Source organism: Macrotis lagotis, chromosome 4 (assembly GCF_037893015.1).
Source record: "Macrotis lagotis isolate mMagLag1 chromosome 4, bilby.v1.9.chrom.fasta, whole genome shotgun sequence".
NCBI classification, from domain to species: domain Eukaryota; kingdom Metazoa; phylum Chordata; class Mammalia; order Peramelemorphia; family Peramelidae; genus Macrotis; species Macrotis lagotis.
In genome coordinates this window covers 270,808,783-270,827,203 of record NC_133661.1, presented here as the reverse complement: position 1 = coordinate 270,827,203, position 18,421 = coordinate 270,808,783, and the positions used below count along the sequence as shown (strand labels likewise).

The 18,421-nt window shown below is 34.8% G+C and overlaps 1 protein-coding gene across 2 annotated transcripts in view; it reads right to left on the bottom strand.

Moving 5' to 3' along the window:
- Positions 1–18,421, bottom strand: part of NEMF (nuclear export mediator factor) — a 78,039-nt gene that overhangs the window by 18,489 nt on the left and 41,129 nt on the right. For both annotated transcript variants that reach the window (XM_074236009.1, XM_074236010.1), the window contains exons 20-27: positions 16,544–16,601; positions 16,033–16,091; positions 15,824–15,944; positions 13,922–14,249; positions 12,557–12,599; positions 11,344–11,393; positions 9,375–9,522; positions 6,290–6,367 (exon numbers count right to left, since the gene is read on the bottom strand). In XM_074236009.1, coding sequence (XP_074092110.1) covers positions 6,290–6,367; positions 9,375–9,522; positions 11,344–11,393; positions 12,557–12,599; positions 13,922–14,249; positions 15,824–15,944; positions 16,033–16,091; positions 16,544–16,601 — 885 coding nt within the window. The remainder of the gene's footprint in view (positions 1–6,289; positions 6,368–9,374; positions 9,523–11,343; positions 11,394–12,556; positions 12,600–13,921; positions 14,250–15,823; positions 15,945–16,032; positions 16,092–16,543; positions 16,602–18,421) is intronic.

Genomic DNA, 18,421 nt, shown 5'->3' with positions numbered 1-18,421 from the left:
GATTCATGAAATAAAAGATTCTCTTCAAAAATGTAAACTAGAACAAAATAGGACTTGTTTAATTCAGTCACAGCAACCAATGGAACTATAACTTTTGCTTATATGGTTAAACAATTCTTTTGTTGCCCTCTTATCTGTTAATACTGCTTCTGACACTTTTTCCCTCCAATAATATTTATTGATGCTTATTGTTTTTATATCAATCCTTTCTGGATCACTCTTTTTTTTTGTTTTTTTTTTTGTAAGGCAAACGGGGTTAAGTGGCTTGCCCAAGGCCACACAGCTAGGTAATTATTAAGTGTCTAAGACCGGATTTGAACCCAGGTACTCCTGACTCCAGAGCCGGTGCTTTATCCACTACGCCACCTAGCCGCCCCTGGATCACTCTTAAAACACAATAAAACAGTAATCACATCTGATAATTAAATTTAAGTAACGTTGTGCTTAGAGCTTCCCCTTTCTTTCCCCAAAAGGGAGGGAAATACATTTCCTCATCTCTTCTGGAGCCCAAACTGGTTAATAAAATTAATTACAAAACATTTAGCTTTCCATTAAAGTTCTCTTCATTTGCATTATTGTAGTTGTATATGCTATTCTTTTGGTCTGCTTGGTTCCCACTGCATCACTTCAAAAGTCTCCTAATGGTTCTGAATTCCTAATTCAATTTAACAAACATTTATTGATTATCTACTATTTGCAGTGCTCTATGGTAGGGCACTGGGGATACAAAAGCTGTTCTGGACCTCAAGGAGCTTATGAGAAAAATAATGTGTATAAGCATTTTCTTTTTGTGAAGGAGGGCACTAACAAGGGATCAGGACCAAGCATAAAGGACAGATTATACAAAGGCAAGTAGGAATATTAGAGAAGGAACAAGGAGTATAGTTACATACTAATGGCATAAATTCAGAAGAATAGGCTGAAGTCATGTTGTGAAAGACTTTTTAAATGCCCAACAGAAGATCAATAATATTTATTGATTACCACTACTCCTTGTTTGAGCAAGAATTTTCTAGACCAACCATAGCTATGGAAGGCACCTTTTTCCATTCTCTAAATTTTTTATGATGTTACTATTCATGTATATAAGTCATGTATTCATTCATTAAGAATTGATTTTGTGGAACACTATTGCTCAAAAAGAAATCAGGAGGGATGGGATTTCAGAGAAACCTGGAAAAACTTGTATGAATTGATGCTGAATGAGATGAGCAGAACCAGAAGAACATTGCACACCTTAACAACATGGGGTGATGTATCCTCTAGGCTTCAATGCTTTTTTGACTAAGACTTTCTTAATTCTTCAAAATGAGAGCCAGTTTCCTCCTGGTGGTAGCATTTGTACCTCCATGAAATACCAGAACTTCTTGTTCTCTTTGTTACCTACTAGATATACACCAGAGGGAATCAGGCTTTCTTAAAACCTTGGTTAAATCACACTGCTCTCTTGGTTAAAACTTATCCAAAAATAGCAACCTTTTCAGCATAAAATTCTCTGTCAAAAAATGTATTTGTTTTGATTTGTTTGAAAGACAACAGGGTTAAGTGACTTGCCCAAGGTCATACAGCTAGGTAATTATTAAGTGTCTGAGGCCAAATTTGAACTCAGGTCCTCCTGACTCCAGGGCCAGTACTCTATCCACTGCACTACCTAGTTACTCCTGATCAACTCTTTCTCCTTTGACTATTAGAGGAAGAGTTGTTATCTGAACCAACTATAGTTTCATAATACCACTCTTTGGATCTATTTCCTCCAAAGACGGTTCTGATCCCTGTGGAAAGAATCACATGTCTATGTTGCCAATGTTCTTTCCATCTTGTCCACAAGAAAACCATAAAAAATTTAGGCAAATATTTTGATAAAATCACTGTGCAAGCTTAAACTGTCATACCATTTGCCTCAGCAACACCACACCTAGATTTAAAAAAAAAAGAGGAAAAGGACTTTATATGTGACTATATAACAGCCAAAAATTGAAACTTAAGGAAGTATCCATCAGTTTGGCTTAACAGATTAGGGGATATAAATATAAGGGAATACTATTGTGCCATTAGAAAAAATGAAAGGGATAATTTCCAAAAAACCTGGTTAGACCTGCATGAACTAATGCAGAGTGAAGTTATTTCTATGTTAACTACAACGCTATAAAGATAAAGTTTAAAGGCTTAAAAATGCTGCTTAATGCAATGACCAACCATAATTCCAGAGGACTTATTGAGAAGCATGCTCTAGGAGGGTGGAGCCAAGATGGTGACAAGAAAGGATCCTCTCTTAAGGTGCTCTCTCATAAAACTTCTAAACTAAGAACTCTAAGTTTTCAAGAGACAGAACCCACAGAAGGACCCAGTGAGGCAGTTCTCCTAGTCAAGGTAACCTGGAAAAGAGCAGAAAGGCTTTGCTCCCTGGGGTTGGAGGGGTGTCCCGTCAGAGGGGTGGTCCGCCAGAGCGAAAGAACTTCAGCCTCCCAGAGGCAGTCCCAGGGCGCTGGGAGCCGCGGCTCACAGCAGCGGGGGAGTTTCCTGACTTACGACCTGGGGAGCACCAGGTACAAATTGGGGGAACACCTGGGGGACCTCTGAAGCCCAGCCCTCAGAGCACACAGCAAGCTGCATGGCCAAGGCAGTCCAGATCCAGGAAACAAGCAGGCGGAGCTGGTAAGCAGTAGCCCCCAGGGCATGAGCCCATTGAACCTAGGGAGGGGAGTGAAGAGAGAGAGACTGGAGCTCTGTCCTCTGCCCCTGGAATAGGACTCTGGGGTTCTGACCACATTCAGATCCTTATTGCAGTCTAGGCCCCATCATAGAACAGCAGGCCCCCCCCCCCCCACCTCAGCCCCATGGCAGAGGGGAGCGCTTATGGTCATTCATAGACCAGGAGGGAGGACAGAGACTCACATACTGAGACCCTTGTGGGAGTGTCCCAAAAGCTCAGGAAGCACCCCCAAAACAGGCTAAGGCTGGGAAAATGAGCAAGCAGAGAAACAAGAGGAACACTATTGAGAAATATTTTGCCTGTGAGCCCAAGAAGGATCAAAACAGTCAGTCTGAAGATGAGGAAGCACAAGCTCCTGCATCTAAAGACTCTAAGAAAAACAGAAATTGGGCTCAGGCTATGACAGAGCTCAAAAAAAGACTCTGAAAATCAAATGAGGGAATTAGAAGAAAAACTGGGAAAAGAAATGAGAGAGATGCAGGAAAAACATGAAAATGAAGTCAGCAGCTTAGTCGAGATCCAAAAAAATGCTGAAGAAAATAGCATGCTAAAAACCAGCTTAGGATTTGACCTAAACAGTTCAAAAAGTTATGGAGGAGAAGAATGCTTTAAAAAGCAGAATTGGCCATATGGAAAAAGAGATAAGAAAGCTCTCTGAGGAAAACAAATCCTTCAGACAAAGAATAGAACTCAGGGAGATTGCTGAATTTACAAGAAATCAGGACTCAAAACTTCAAAACCAAAAGAATGAAAAATTGGAAGAAAATGTGAAACATCTCATTGAAAAAACAACTGATATGGAAAACAGATTTAGGAAAGATAATTTAAAAATTATTGGAATGCCTGAAAGTCATGGACAGGAAAAGAGCCTTGACATCATTTTCAAAGAATTACTACAGAAAAATTGCCCTGATATCCTATAAGTAGAGGGCAAAATAGAAATGGAGAGAATCTATTGATCCCCCCAAGAAAGAGATCCCCAAAAAACTAACCCCCAGGAATATTATAGCCAAGTTCCAGAATTCCCAAGTTAAAGAGAAAATATTACAAGCAGCCAGAAGGACACAATTCAAATATTGTGGAGCTGCAGTCAGGATTACACAGGACTTAGCAGCAACTACATTAAAAGCTCATAGGGCTTGGAATATAATATACCAGAAGGCAAAAGAGCTTAGAATGCAACCGAGAATCAACTACCCAGCAAAACTGAATGTCCTCTTTCAGGGAAAAAGATGGACTTTCAATGAACTAGGGGAATTTCAAATGTTCCTTTTGGAATGGCCAGAGCTGAACAGAAGGTTTGATCTTCAAATACAGGACTCAGGTGAAGCATAGAGATTGGAGGAGAAGGGGAAAATATGAGGGACTTAATGATGATGAAGAACTGCATATATTCCTGCATAGAAAAATGACACTGATAATACTCATATGAACCTTCTCAATTAACAGAGCAGATAAAAGAGGAGTTTTTATAGATGAAGCACAGGAGAAAGTTGAATTTGAAGATAAAATATGTTGTAAAAATGGAGTCAAGAGAAAAAAGGGAAATGTAATGGGAGAAAGAAAAAGGAGAGGGTGAATAGGCCAAGATATTTCATATAAGATTATTCTTTATTCCAATGAGCTATTGCAATGATATGGAAGTGGGGGAAGGCAAAGGGGAATGAGAGAATCTTTGCTCTCATCAGAGGTGGCTAGGAGAGGAACCAGCATATATACTCAATGGGGTATAGACATGTGGAGTAAGAAGGAGAGAGGGGGGCAAAGGGAGAAAGGGTGGGGATGTGAATGATGGAGGAGAGGATGGACCATGGTGGGTGGAGAGTGATCAGATATAATGCATTTTCTTTTTTACTTCTTGCAAGGGGCTGGGATTGGATGGCCTGTCTGGGACCATAGGGCCAGGTGGATGCTGGGCCTAAGGGGTGGTATGGGGGTTCGGGGCCTCTTGTCCCCAGGGCCAGGGATCTGTCTGCTATGCCACTTAGCTACCCTACAACAGAGTCAGTGAAAGGAGAGAGAAAATATAGTACATGGTAGTGGAGAAATATGAAAGGAGGGAGTTGTGATCAGCAATGGCAACAGTGGAAAAATATGAAAGTAAGTTTTGTGATGGACTTATAAAGAATGTGATCCACCCGCGACAGAGTTGGTGGTGTTGGAACACAGACTGAAGCACATTTTTTATTATTATTATGGGAGGGGGTGCAGGGCAAATGGGGCTGGGTGGCCTGCCTGGGGCCGCATAGTAGGGTGATTGTTGGGTGTCTGAGGCCAGATTCGGACCCAGATGCTCCTGGCTCAATGGCCAGTGCTCTGTCCACCACCCAGCCGCCCCTACTATTATTACTATTTTATTTTATTTTAGTTCTTTTTTTTTTTCTTTTTTTTTGGTTTATGCAGGGCAGTGGGGTTGGGGTGCCTTGCGTGTCACACAGCTGGGTGATTGTTGGGTGTATGGGGCCGGATACGGGCTTGGGTACTCCTGGCTCCAGGGCTGGTGCTCCGTCCACTGCACCACCTGGCCATACCTACAATTATTACTATTATTATTTTTTTAATTTTAATTTTTTTCTCTCCTCTTTACTTTATCGCTCAAGTGAGTCTATATTTTTTGGGGGAGAGGGTATTTTCTTTACTCTTACAATTTTATTAATGTATAAAAAACATTGTACAAAATGAGAACATTAAATAAAAAAAAAGAAGCATGCTCTACAACTCCTGATAGAAAAATGATCAAAACAAGATATAGTATAAAGACGTATTTTTAGAAATGGCCAATGCTGAATTTTGTTTTCCTCTACTAAGCATTTTTGTTACAGGTTAGGTCTTCTTTGTTTCCCAATGTGGAAGGGAGACAAAAAAATACAGGACTATTAATTGAAAAAGAAAATTTATACAAATCACTATCATATTTTAATATTCTGCAATTTCCTGATACAAATGAGATTTCCCCTTCCTTCTTCTTATATACTTTACCTTGTTTTCTCCTTTATTAGTATTTCTGATAATTTGAAGAGTTCCCAGGAGACAGACCAACTGGCACTTTTATATATTCATAAGAGTTACACAGTATTGGTAGAAATATAGAGTGCTATCTGCAGGTTGCAGTAAGGTTGCTTCCTGCTCTCATGGTGGAAGCATATTTCTGTACCTTGGTTTTCTTCTCAGTAGTTCTTATGCTATCTACTTTGGGAAGCTGCCTGTTTGTAAGACTTGAAATTTGAGCTATAAATATAACAAGATACATCTACCTCCATTCATCTTGTATTAATCACCAGGTACTTGCTTTCCATTTCCCTAAAACCTTAAACTATTAGGCCCCATTTTGGGGGATAAGGCTTAATTTATTTAGATGACAGAGGCAGATAAGATACATGCATAGAAGACAACTACACACATGACATGCAATTACTTGATGAAATTTTACACCCTTTAAAAAACTTTGTCTTTGCTCTTTACAACTTTCCCTCTACTACCAAGAACATTAGGATCTTTAGCTCCAAGGAAAAATGTTCCTTTGTGTCATTTATTGATAAGAAGCAAAAGATGGAAATGGTTTCATATTTCACTTACACCAAGGAGCTTCATGATAAGTTCACGATCTTCTTCATCTTGATCTTTATATTTTTCCTTCATTTTTTTAATTTTACTCTGTGGAGTCAAAAGACTAGGATGAGCAATCCAAAAAATAAAAAAGTCAGTTAAAAATTTTCTACTCAGAGAACTTTTTCTGATCATTCATTCATTCATTAAATATATACTGAATACCTAAGCCATGATAATAGATGCTGGGGAGAACAAAACAATAAATATAAAGCAATCTTTGCACTCAATATGCACTCTCTCTTGTCCTAAGCTCAACAGTATCTATTGGACATCTCAAACTCAACATGGTCAAAACAGAAGCTCATTAACTTTCTTCCAAACTCCTCTCCTCTACACAGTTGGGTGGCACAGTGAATAGCATGCTGGGTCCAGAGTAAGGAAGAGATGAGTTCAAATCCAGACTCAGACATTTACTAGTTATATGACTCTGGCCAAATCACTTAACTTCTGGTTGCTTCAATCTTCTCAACTCTAAAATGGAGAAAATAATGGCACCTACCTCACAGGGTTATATCAAAGGATAATATCAAATAATATTTGTTAACACAGAGTCTGGTATATAAATATTTAGCATATGTAGGTTTTGTTTTCTTCATTCCTTCTTTCCTTTTCTCTCTCCCCTCCCTTCTGTCCTTATAATTGCTGAGGATATCACCATCCTTTTAGTTATCTAAGTTTGCAAACATAGTGACATACTTAATTCTTAATTCATATTTAGAGATCCAATCTTTTGCTGTCTTCTCATTTCTATCTTTACAACATCTCATTCTTCTCCACATTCATACAGACACCACTTTGTTGTACATAGGTCCTCATAATCTTACATTTGGATCACTGTGACAACATTCTCTTTGCTTTCCCTGTCTTAAATATCTCCCCACTTCAGCCTGTCTTCTACTCTACTGCCAAAGTGATCTTCTTGAAAGACTTCTTGAAGGGAGACACTGATTATGAGGCTAAAACAATAGTTCAGGCAAATCTTAATGGAGAGAAAACAAGGGAGTGGCAATGGGGATAGATAAAAAGAGATTGATGAAAGTTATTGTGAAATACAAATGATAAGACTTAAGGTGGGAGTTTTTGAAGATGAACAAGGAACAAAGAATAGATAAGGATTGGCCTGAGAGATCAAGCTTTAATGACTGGAAGAGTCATTTCTTTTATTAACCAATCTGGAGAAATGAGGAAGGGAAATTGGTTTGGAGAGGAAAAATTTTTGGTCATGGTGAAATTATCTGGATTTCAAGAAAGAGTAAAGACTGACATAGAGACTTGAAAGTTAGCTATATAAGAATAATAACTTTTTTAATAGGATAAAATTACCTGAAATTTAGTATACAAAAAAAATTTAGTATATATATATATATAAAAAAAGCAGAATGAATATGGAGTCTTGATGAGGACACATCTAAATGGGTCAGTGGATAGAATCTTGTGTTTGGTGTCAGGAAGTCGATATTCAGATTTGTTCCTATGCGACATGTGCAAATCACTTAACCTATCCCTGCCTCAGTTTCCTCCATCTGTAAAATGGGAATAAAAGAATCTGTCTTGTGGGATTGTTGTGAGGATGAAATAAGATATTTATAAAGTATTTTTGAGCTGCTATTATTATTAATTGGGACAAACAAATGACGAGTGTGTTCAATTAATTAAATGTAAATAATCATTACAAATTAATTATTATATTACCAATACTGGTTTTCAAAAACTTTACTAAAAAACAAAAAAAATTAACTGTTTAATCTTAAGGTCTGCTAAGCAAATTAACAAATATTAACTCATTTGATCCTCACAACATCCCTGTGATAAATACTAGTTCCATCTCCATTTATTACATGAGAAAACTAAAGGCCGAAATCACACAAGTGTTACAGAAAGAATTCAGGATTCAATTCTTCTTGATTTCAAGTCCTAAATTCTATCTATTGTGTTGCCTAGTGAAAAAGGAAAAGGCAAAAATTCATCTATCAGGAATGTCCATATTTAATGGGTAGGAGGAAAAAAGAAATCATAAAAGAACAGTCAGAAGAACAAAACTATAAACTTATAAAATTTTAGAAAACACCTGTCCAATTTCCTTATTTTAGAGGAAAAAGAACTGTGAAGCCTACAGAAAAGTGATTTGTCCACAGTTACATAGCTAATTACTATAGTAGAACTAAGATCTCCACTTCCTGTTCATGAATTTTCCATTACACCCAGCAACCAACTAGCAGATAAGGGAAGGAAAAAGTTTCAAGGAGAGATTAATCAATCAAGTATCAGACGCTACAAATGAAGTCAAGAAGTATAAAGATTGAGAAAAGGATTTTATATCTTGTATTTAGAAAGTGATGTGTAGGCCTGAAGAAATAATTTCATCTGAATGAGAGAAAGAGAAGACTGATTGCAAGAAGTAAGAGGAAAATAAGAAAGTAGGACCAATGAATTTAAATTACTCTTTTGAGAAGTTTGTGGTAAAAAAACAAGTAGGATAATAGAAGTGGAAATTAGTATACTATTATATGCTCTGGACAAATTCCTTTAGGTTTATGATCTTTCAGAGAGCAGAGAGCCTGAAATCAGGAAAACCAAGAATAAATATGTCCTCAGACATTTACTAGCTATGTGATTCTAGGCAATTTGCATCAACCTGTTTGCTTACATTTAAAAGAGCTTGCACAGTGGCTGGTACATAGTAAGCACTATATAAATGTTAGCAATTCATATTATGACTGTAACTCACTTAAAATCATGTTAAAAAAAACTTCACAAAGCTTCTAAGTTAAACTTAACAAAAGATATAAGATAGACAGGGACAAACTAGTTAACTTCTCTAGGCCTCAATTTCTTCAAAAAATACTTAGACTTGACTTCTTAGGTCCCTCCCACCTCTAAAACTTAAAGTATGATTATCTCCACTAACTAATTTAAATTTCTTCTATAGTTTCTTTTTCATTTAAAATAAGAAATATCAGAACCTCAAAACCCCCTCTTCTTTTTTTTTCACAAACCACATTTTAGTACTAATTATAATTATTATTAATTTTGTTAACCTCTCAGCCTCTACCTTTTGTCCTCTCTTAATTGGTTGTGGACCCAGAACATTTTTGCTTGTATTTGGAGAAACTTCAGTCTTCAGTGTATTTTCTTTTTCTTTTTCCTCCAAGACATCTAAGTCTGTTGAGTCATTTGGTTGCCTTTTTTTCTTCATTTCCCTAAAAATGAACAACACAGAAACTTCTGATCTTTATTGATTCAAATTCTTTAAAGCCAAAACAACTTTCTCAACTCTGCCAGTCAGATACACTTGATTTCAAATCCTGTCTCATATATTTACTAGCTCTTCTACCTTTAGTAAATCATTCAATTTCTCTTAGCCTTAATTTTCCTTATCTATAAAATGGAAATAATAGCAACTATTTCATAGGGCTATTGTATCATATAAAATAAAATGTGCAAAATACTTTGTAAACCTTAAATACTATATAAATGCTAGTTTATATATGACTACAATGGGACTACCAATAATAGCTCGAGTATATCACTTGACAAAAGCCGAGACTGTAATAAGTGTCAATGTATATAATTTTAAAAAAACATGCAAAATGAATTTTATGGTATAAAAGACTTCAAAAAACAGCATATAAAAATTTCTGACTGAGGTTTTCAACATTTTTGTGTAAATGTCCTGGTGATTAAAAGTATCTTTTAAGTCGTCTATCTTCCTTCATCTTTTTTCTTTTCTACTTCAATCTGATGCTAAACTTATGCAAAACACCCACCTTGCACAACTGATTATTCTGGCATTCAATGCCCTCTATCATTTCCAACCTTATTTCAAGTTCCAATTGCTCTACTTATTCCAGCTGATAGAGATCTTTCTCTGTCAGTATTTTCTAGATCAAAAACTTGAGATTTTCCTAGTTTACTAACTGATATTGCAGCTATTGTGTTCCTAAAGCATTTATGTACAAGGGTAAGCACCATATTGCTAGCTCTTTCTATTCCTAAAACTTAGCAGTTTTTTACATTTAGTGGGCCCTAATGTGGATAATGATTTGCCACAGATATACTGCCCTGACCTTCCTTCTAAGCTCATTTGATTAATTCTTCCTCACATGATAAAAGTTAAAAAAAGAGAGCTTTTATAACCCTGCATTAAATCAAAACTTATGGTATCTTTTCTAATATTTTTTAAAGTCTCTTTTACATGAAGTTTTTCTTTAATTTATTCTCTAGCCTAACCAATACATTCAGGGACTGTCTCTCCCCTTCAGTACACTGGTATATTTTTGGTACCTACTTATGTTAATGGAAAAGCTCCCTAAGGAAAAGGCCGATATCTTTAGGGCACAGAATCTATTGTGTTGCCTTCAGGAGCTCAAAAGAGAAATATGAATGAATCAGTGTTCAAATCTGACTTCAACTTCCCTTGCTATCCTTATCTCATATTATTTTCCTTCCCCTGTTTTTCATTTCAGCCAAATTAAAGTACTGTCCATTCTCCATTCTCCTTCTGTCCCTTCTCATAGAGGGCCATCTGTCATCTGCTAAAACACCTCTCTCACCTTTCAAAGTCAAATTCAGATGTCACTCCTCCATCAAAACTTCTCTCTTTCCTTCCCAACAATCTTAGCCTTTGCCTTTATTTCAGCTGGGATCTTTTCACTTTTTCTGGTATCAACAGAAATTTTCTTCTTTCTCTACTTCAAGGAGATCATGGTCAAACTTTGCCCACAATACTGTGTGCCTTGCACACAGAAGGCTTTCAATAACAATTTATCAGAATGAATTTGGAACTTAGTAAGATAATGACCATATTAGTCTCAGTGATATAAAGTTTGGGTCTTAAAAATTATATTTAAGTATCAAAAATTAATGGGAATATAACTATATGCTTTTTATTCTGAAACTTATAAATGGGTAATTTCAATTTAACAAAGATGGTTTTTGAAAAGAGACAGATGATGTGTCAGCTAAACTATCATAAACTATAAATCAAGATGTTTGCTTTTTGAAAATACAAATTGTTTTACCTTCGCTCCTTGGCTGACAAATGCCTCCGGCCATGTAATTTACTGTCATTCTATTAGGTCAAAGAAACAAGCAAAAAAAAAAAAAAAGAAAGAAAAATAAACCCCATAATACTAATGACTTCAAATATTAAAAATAAAAGCAAAAAATATTTTATGAATACCTTTATCTCTTTCTCTATAGTGACAAAGAAAATTACTTAAGGAAGCAAATAATTTCTGGTCCAGAGACCCCACCTGACAATGTAAATGATATTTTGCCCTAATGAACACCCCACCTCTCTGCTATGAGAGGGCATATTTTTTTGATATCTCTTTGTTAAGACTTTCAAAGGTCAGTTACTTTTAGTGGTCTTTTTAATAATTTTGTAGTCATTATTTATGTTGTTCTCTTGTATTCACTTAATTCTTCATGAGTACATACAAATTTTTCCATATTTCTCTGAATTTCTCAAATTCATCATTATTTACTAAATAATAATATTCCACCATTTCAGTCATTTCCAAATGATGGACACCTATTTTGTTTCCAGTTCTCTACTACCACACACAGTAATAATGTGACTATTTATATTTTTATTTCAATTTTTCACTTTCTTGCAGTCCAATTCCAGCACTGGGACTATCAGTTTAGAGAATATGATTCCAAAATGATATCCAAAACAGTTGGATCACATCTCTGGTTCGGAGTCCTAACGATAATGTTTCCATATCTTTTTTAAAAAATCTTTTAATGCAGTAAAACAATCTTGTGTTGTTTTAATTTGTTTTTCTTTTACTACTGGTAACTTGTATCATATTTTCATGTAATCATTTATATAATTTGCAAACTTTCTGAAAATGCCATTTCCATTTATCTATTGTAGGATAGCACTTAATGTATCTGTATATTCTGAATGTCTTTTATTAGTAACATTAACTGCAAATATTTTTCTCATGGTAACCCTTTCCCACTATTCTGTCTTCACTGATTTTATCTGTATTTGCCTAGTTTATCTTTTATGATTTCTTGCATTCATTTCTGGTTAAGATTTCTCCTCCTAACCACTGTTGTGAAAAGCATTCAATATTATTCTAATATTAATGGTGTGATTTTTATATCCCAATCACATATATTGCTAATTTCTACAATATTACTATTCCAAAAAAAAATAGTTTCTTCATTTAAAAGTATACACAATGCTATTATCTTTAAAAACCTCAGCAGACAACTTACCATATCAGAAGAATCTTCTCTGGCAACTATTTTCTGAAAGGATCTATGAAAACAAGAAAAAATTCAGTTACTTTTTAATGGTGTTTAAGATGACTTTAGGGTTCAAAATAAAATGCTCCCAAACACATTTTTCATTAATAATCCCACAAGTAAATCCAGTTCTTTGGTAAAAATTTTATAATATTACTCTTTTTGATTTTCTGTATAATGCTTCTCCCTATATTATATTCTTCTTCACTTGGAGAAGACACTTACTTTAAGCTTTCTGCAAGGCCATCTGTTTTATACAACCAATTTAGGGAATGATGACCTTGAGTTTGTTTCTAATTTGATGTAGTTGAAATCAGATTTCATAAAGCTTTTTCATATATACTATATTTTTTATTTCCACATTATAGACGTTTTTTTTTTAGTTTTTTGCAAGGCAAATGGGGTTAAGTGGCTTGTCCAAGGCCACACAGCTAGGTACTTATTAAGTGTCTGAGACCAGATTTGAACCCAGGTACTCCTGACTCCAAGGCCGGTGCTTTATCCACTACGCCACCTAGCTGCCCCTAGAAGTGTTTTTTTTAAAACAAGAAATTATCCTGTGAAATGGTATAACTATTATGGAAATCAATGTGGAATTATGTAAGTAAGTAACTAAGATATCCATATCCTTTGAGCCAGAGACTCCATTACTAGACTTTCAAGCTATCAATAAGAAAGTTCCCACAAACACCGAAATATTTACAACAACACTTTTTGTAAAGTAAATGTTTTGATTACAGAATGTCTAAACAAATGTGGTACATGAATATAATGGAATATTACTGACTTATAGGAAATTACATATGTGATAAATACAGAAAAAGATTTACATGAACTGATGTAGAGTGAAGTAAAGCAGGATCAAGCAAATAATATACAATAACTACAGCAATGTAAATGAAAAGACAATCACGTACCAAAAACTCAAAAGTAAATGTAACAAAATTATAAATATTAAGCATAATTTGAAAGAGAAATGAAAATACAGAACAACCTACTCCTTCAAAGAGATGAGAGGTTCCAGACATGTTCAATGGTACCAACCAGTTGTCCTATTTTTTTTTCTCTTTAAAAAATATTACTTGTGATATAGGATGGTTCTCTGGGAAGGTGAGGGAAGGATACTGGGGAAAACTATGACAATGTAAGAAACAAGAAACATCAATTAAAGCGTATTTTTTAAAAAAAATCAAACAAATAAAGAATTATCATCCAGTTCCTGGAATAAACAGATCAAAGTGGCAGTAGGTTACCTTTTTATTACTTTTCTATAGTATCACCAGCCCTAAATTACGACCTAAAACTTCACATTCTCTACTTTGCCTTTTGAATTACCTTTGGGATTGAAGGTGAGATAGATCAATTGTAGTATCTGGATAACTTAATGACACTTCAGATTCATCCTTCCTTTTACTTGCTGTTTCCTGACCTGCTTTCAACCTTTCTTGAGATTCCCCATTGTTGTTGTTATTGTCATCGTCATCATCATCATCATCATCAACTTCATCATTATCTGAACTCTCTTGTGCTGATCCTTCCTTTGGCCTGTTTTTGTCATTTTGAATGGTAATAATCTCTTGATCAAATTGAGATCTCATTTCCCTTTCTTCTAGAGTTTCAAAAGTCTCTTCTGTATCCTCTCCACTGCTGCTATCATCATCACCTGCATTGCAATATTAAGAAAAGTTAAAGTTAGAGTATCACAACAAAGTAGGACTGTATAAAGAAACCAGGCTACCAGGACAAATTTTCTTTTTTTTTTAGTTTTGTTTGTTCTCATACAAGTCATTACCTTTTAATCTGCACCTCTTAATTGAAACTTCCCACAAAATCATAAGACATTGTGACCAAATCTGTTAGCAAATACCACACTCCACATTTGTGGTCCACCATTTTTCTCCTGAAGGGGAGAAGTGGATTTCAACATCAATTCTCCTGGACAGAGACTGATATTTACTAAATAATTTCATTTCCTGGAAGTTTTGAAGAGCAGAAAGCTACTAAAAACTGCTTTTCTTCTCTGAGGCTATCTTTCAAAGGTTCAATGGTCATGAGCATCTCACAGAATTTCTTGTGTATCACTCAAAATTTCTATTTATTGAATATTTCATAAAATAAGAAAACAAATGAAATGATGTGAAAGTTTACTTTTGAAGTTTATACATTGCTCAACTAAATGAAGTAATGCAAAAATACTACTTAAGCTTAGGGAAAACTACAAAAATGCTCTTTATAAATCCAAAGGACAGGCTGGCACCGGAAGGAATGGAGGGGGGGGGGGGGAATCATAGTAATAGTGCCTGTGATGCCATAGGGATGGGAACACTCAACTAAGATAAAACTTCCTCTACCAATATACATCAACAAAGTAGTTACTTAGAACATTGAAAGGTTAAATGATGACAGTCACAGAGATTAGACTAGAACTTAGGTCTTCGTGGTTCTGAGTCCTGATCCCTATCCATTACACCATAGTTTTTCATATTTTTTGCATACTCCCCATAAAAATCTTATCTAAGAGGAATTATGCTAATTTGTTTTGATTAATACCATACAACTTAATTTGGGGTGAATAAATGAGGTAAAAAATCTCAATGAAAAGCAATAGGGTTATGCAATTTCCTCTACACAGGGTATTTAAGACTCTGAGGCCTTTATCAAAAAGACCACAATTCATCTATGCATGAATTAGTACATATTCTACAGAGAGGGCCAGGATAAGAAAAGTAACTGCCAGAGATAAAATCTGTAATGAAATCTTCTTGATTCTAAACACAGGTACACAGACTCTACAATGACAAACTATACTGTAAATTCATCTTTACATCATTTATAGTAATTCTTAGGAACAAAATTAAGTATTAACTTTACATGTTGCTAAATTATCTTTGTGAAATTTCTAATTCTGCATTTGCTCAAATCACTTTTACTATTTTAGCAGATAATCATACTTATTATAAATATTAGCTTTAGTTATAGTCTGAAGTAAACAGCTTCTAGTTTGATTATTGTAAACAGTAAGTACCTATTATGTGCAAGGTAGGATGCTAAGTGCTGAGGCTACAAAGACAAAAGAAAAACCAAAATTCATAATATTTAACAAACTAGGAAAACAAATTATTCTAAATTATTCTAATTATTCTAAATGAAGTGTACTCTTTTAATCAAAATAAAGTTTTAGAGATTTATTGAGATAACAATAACTACTTATCAAATCTGATCATATCCATGAAATACCTAATGGCTCCATTTCTTCTGAAACTAGTTTACTAGTGCTGCTAGCCACTGACTCCAAATCTTCATCTTGAACTCTGACTTTCCGTTCCCCTCGATGTCTCCAAACACACGGTTCATCTACCTAGAGAATCAATTTTCACTTTAGTGATTTTTGTTCTGTTTCTAATAAAATATAAGAAAAGAAAAAGAACTAGGGAAATGAAAAATACCTTAAACAGGAAACTAAACCCCATCATAAGATATGAAGGAGGAAGAAAATTCTTCTTTCCTAAAAAAAAAAAGATAGTATGATTCTGCTTTTAAAAAATATATCTTATGTTTGCAAAATATGTAACATATTTCACTATGTGATTATGCAGAAATATATGCTATTCAAAGATATCTCTATTATGAATAATAAACAATTAGCGAGCAGTAGAAATACAAGGTTGTTTTCAGTTTTACATTTGTCACATCTTAAAACAAGGTGCTTTCATTAGTTTCTTCTGTGACAATTTTATGCCATATAGCCATATAATCTCGGTCCAATAAAATCATAAATATATTTTAAAATAATAACTTCTTCCCCAAAGTGCCAAAATGATTTCTATTTACTACAAAGATCATGCAAGACCCTATTGCATTCAGTTCCTACTAGATACTATTGAATACCATCAACAGATTGCTAAAAATGTTCTCTCCAACCCAGCAGTGGAAAAGAGACTAGTATTAGGTCCTGACCTCGTATCATGAAACTTCCTGTTGTCAAATATTCTCCAGTTGGTGCTGTTTTAGACACCTGAAAAATAATACAAAATTCAATTAATATAAGATTGAATGAATGAGTGAAAAATTTTACCTTCAAGGTGAGTGGATGGGAATAAGCATTTATTAAAAACCTACTATGTATCAGCAATTGTTCTAAATACCTTACAATTCTTCTCTCATTTGAGTCTCACAAACCCTTTGCTGAGTGCTATTTTTATTCCCATTTTACAGTTGAGAAAATTGAGGCAGACAGAGATATGTGACTTGCCAGGATCACACAACTGATGAGAGATTATGGCCAGATTTAATCTTGGGTCTTCAAGATCGCAAGTCTAGGGTTCTATTGACTGCTTCAATTTCAACTCAAGAACCCTATTTTTAATTTTACTTTTAGTTCTATGAGTTATCAAAAACACTGAACACCAAGAGAGATTATCAATTGTTAGTTGAACATGTGTATGAAAGAAAGGAAGAAGATACGAAGGAAAGATTTTCTAACTCTTAGACTATTAAGAATAATTTTCTATAGGGGTGGCTAGGTGGCACAGTGGATACAGCACTGGCCCTGGAGTCAGGAGTACCTGAGTTCAAATCCAGCCTCAGACACTCAATAATTACCTAGCTGTATGGCCTTGGGCAAGCCACTTAACCCCATTTGCCTTATAAAAAAACCTAAAAAAAAAAAAAGAATTTTCTATAAAAATTTTTGAACTAGAAGCTTAGAACACAAAATAAATAACTATAAAACTGTAGTAGTTGAGATAAAAAACATAAATATTCTTTTTATTTATTTAAGGCAATGGGGTTAAAGTGACTTGTCCAAGGTCATACAGCTAGTCAATTAAGTGTCTGAGGCTGGATTTGAACTCAGATCCTCCTGACTCGAGGGCCAGTGCTCTATCCACTGCACCACCTAGCTGCCCCCCCCCCAAACATAAATATTCTAATAAGAAACTGATTTTCTGTAACTGGCATATGACAATACAGGGATTACAATAATTAAAATGGCTATAATCTAGTTGAAGGAAGCAATATTAATATTAAATTAAATCATCAGTTACACTTTTTCAAGTACTTTGCAAAAGACCATTATTAATGATAGTATTTGAGGCAGTGAAGGGTGATGCAATAAGACTTGAATTCACATTTGGTCTCAGACACTACTAGCTGTGTGACTGGGCAAATCAGTTAAACTGTTTGTCTTAGTTTTCTCAACTACAAGATGGGGAAATCAATAGTATCTACTTAGCTGTTGTGAAGATCAGTGAGATAATTTTACAGTGTTTTGCACATAGTAAGCCAAGAATCTTTTATTTCATTAGTCATATATCCATATCCTTAGAGGGTTTTTATGACTTATCCATTGGGAATATAGTGTCAGAAATAAAATTTGAGGCAGGTTTAGTCATATATATACACTTGGTAATATCTTTTACGCCTTTAACATTTTAAAATTTATTTTATTCTGAACTTAAGAAATGAAACAAGCATTTCCATAATATAGCAGAAAGAAAAAATAGGTTACACATGAAACTGCAACTCTCTCATTCTATATATACTTATAATATTTATCAGTTCTTTCTCTGGATACAGATAGTGTCTCTATAGGTATTTATAAAGATCAAAATGACTTATGCTCAAAGTTGCTCTTAAAACAATATTACTGTGAAAGTATACAATGTTCTCTTGGTCATGCTCATTTCACTCTTCATTATTCATACAAGTCAAACCAAGGATTTCTAGGATCATCAAGCTCATAGTTTCTTATAGGACAGAAGTATTCCATCATGATCACATACCACAGTTGTTCAGCCATTCCCCAATAATTGATGGGCATCCCCACAATTTTCA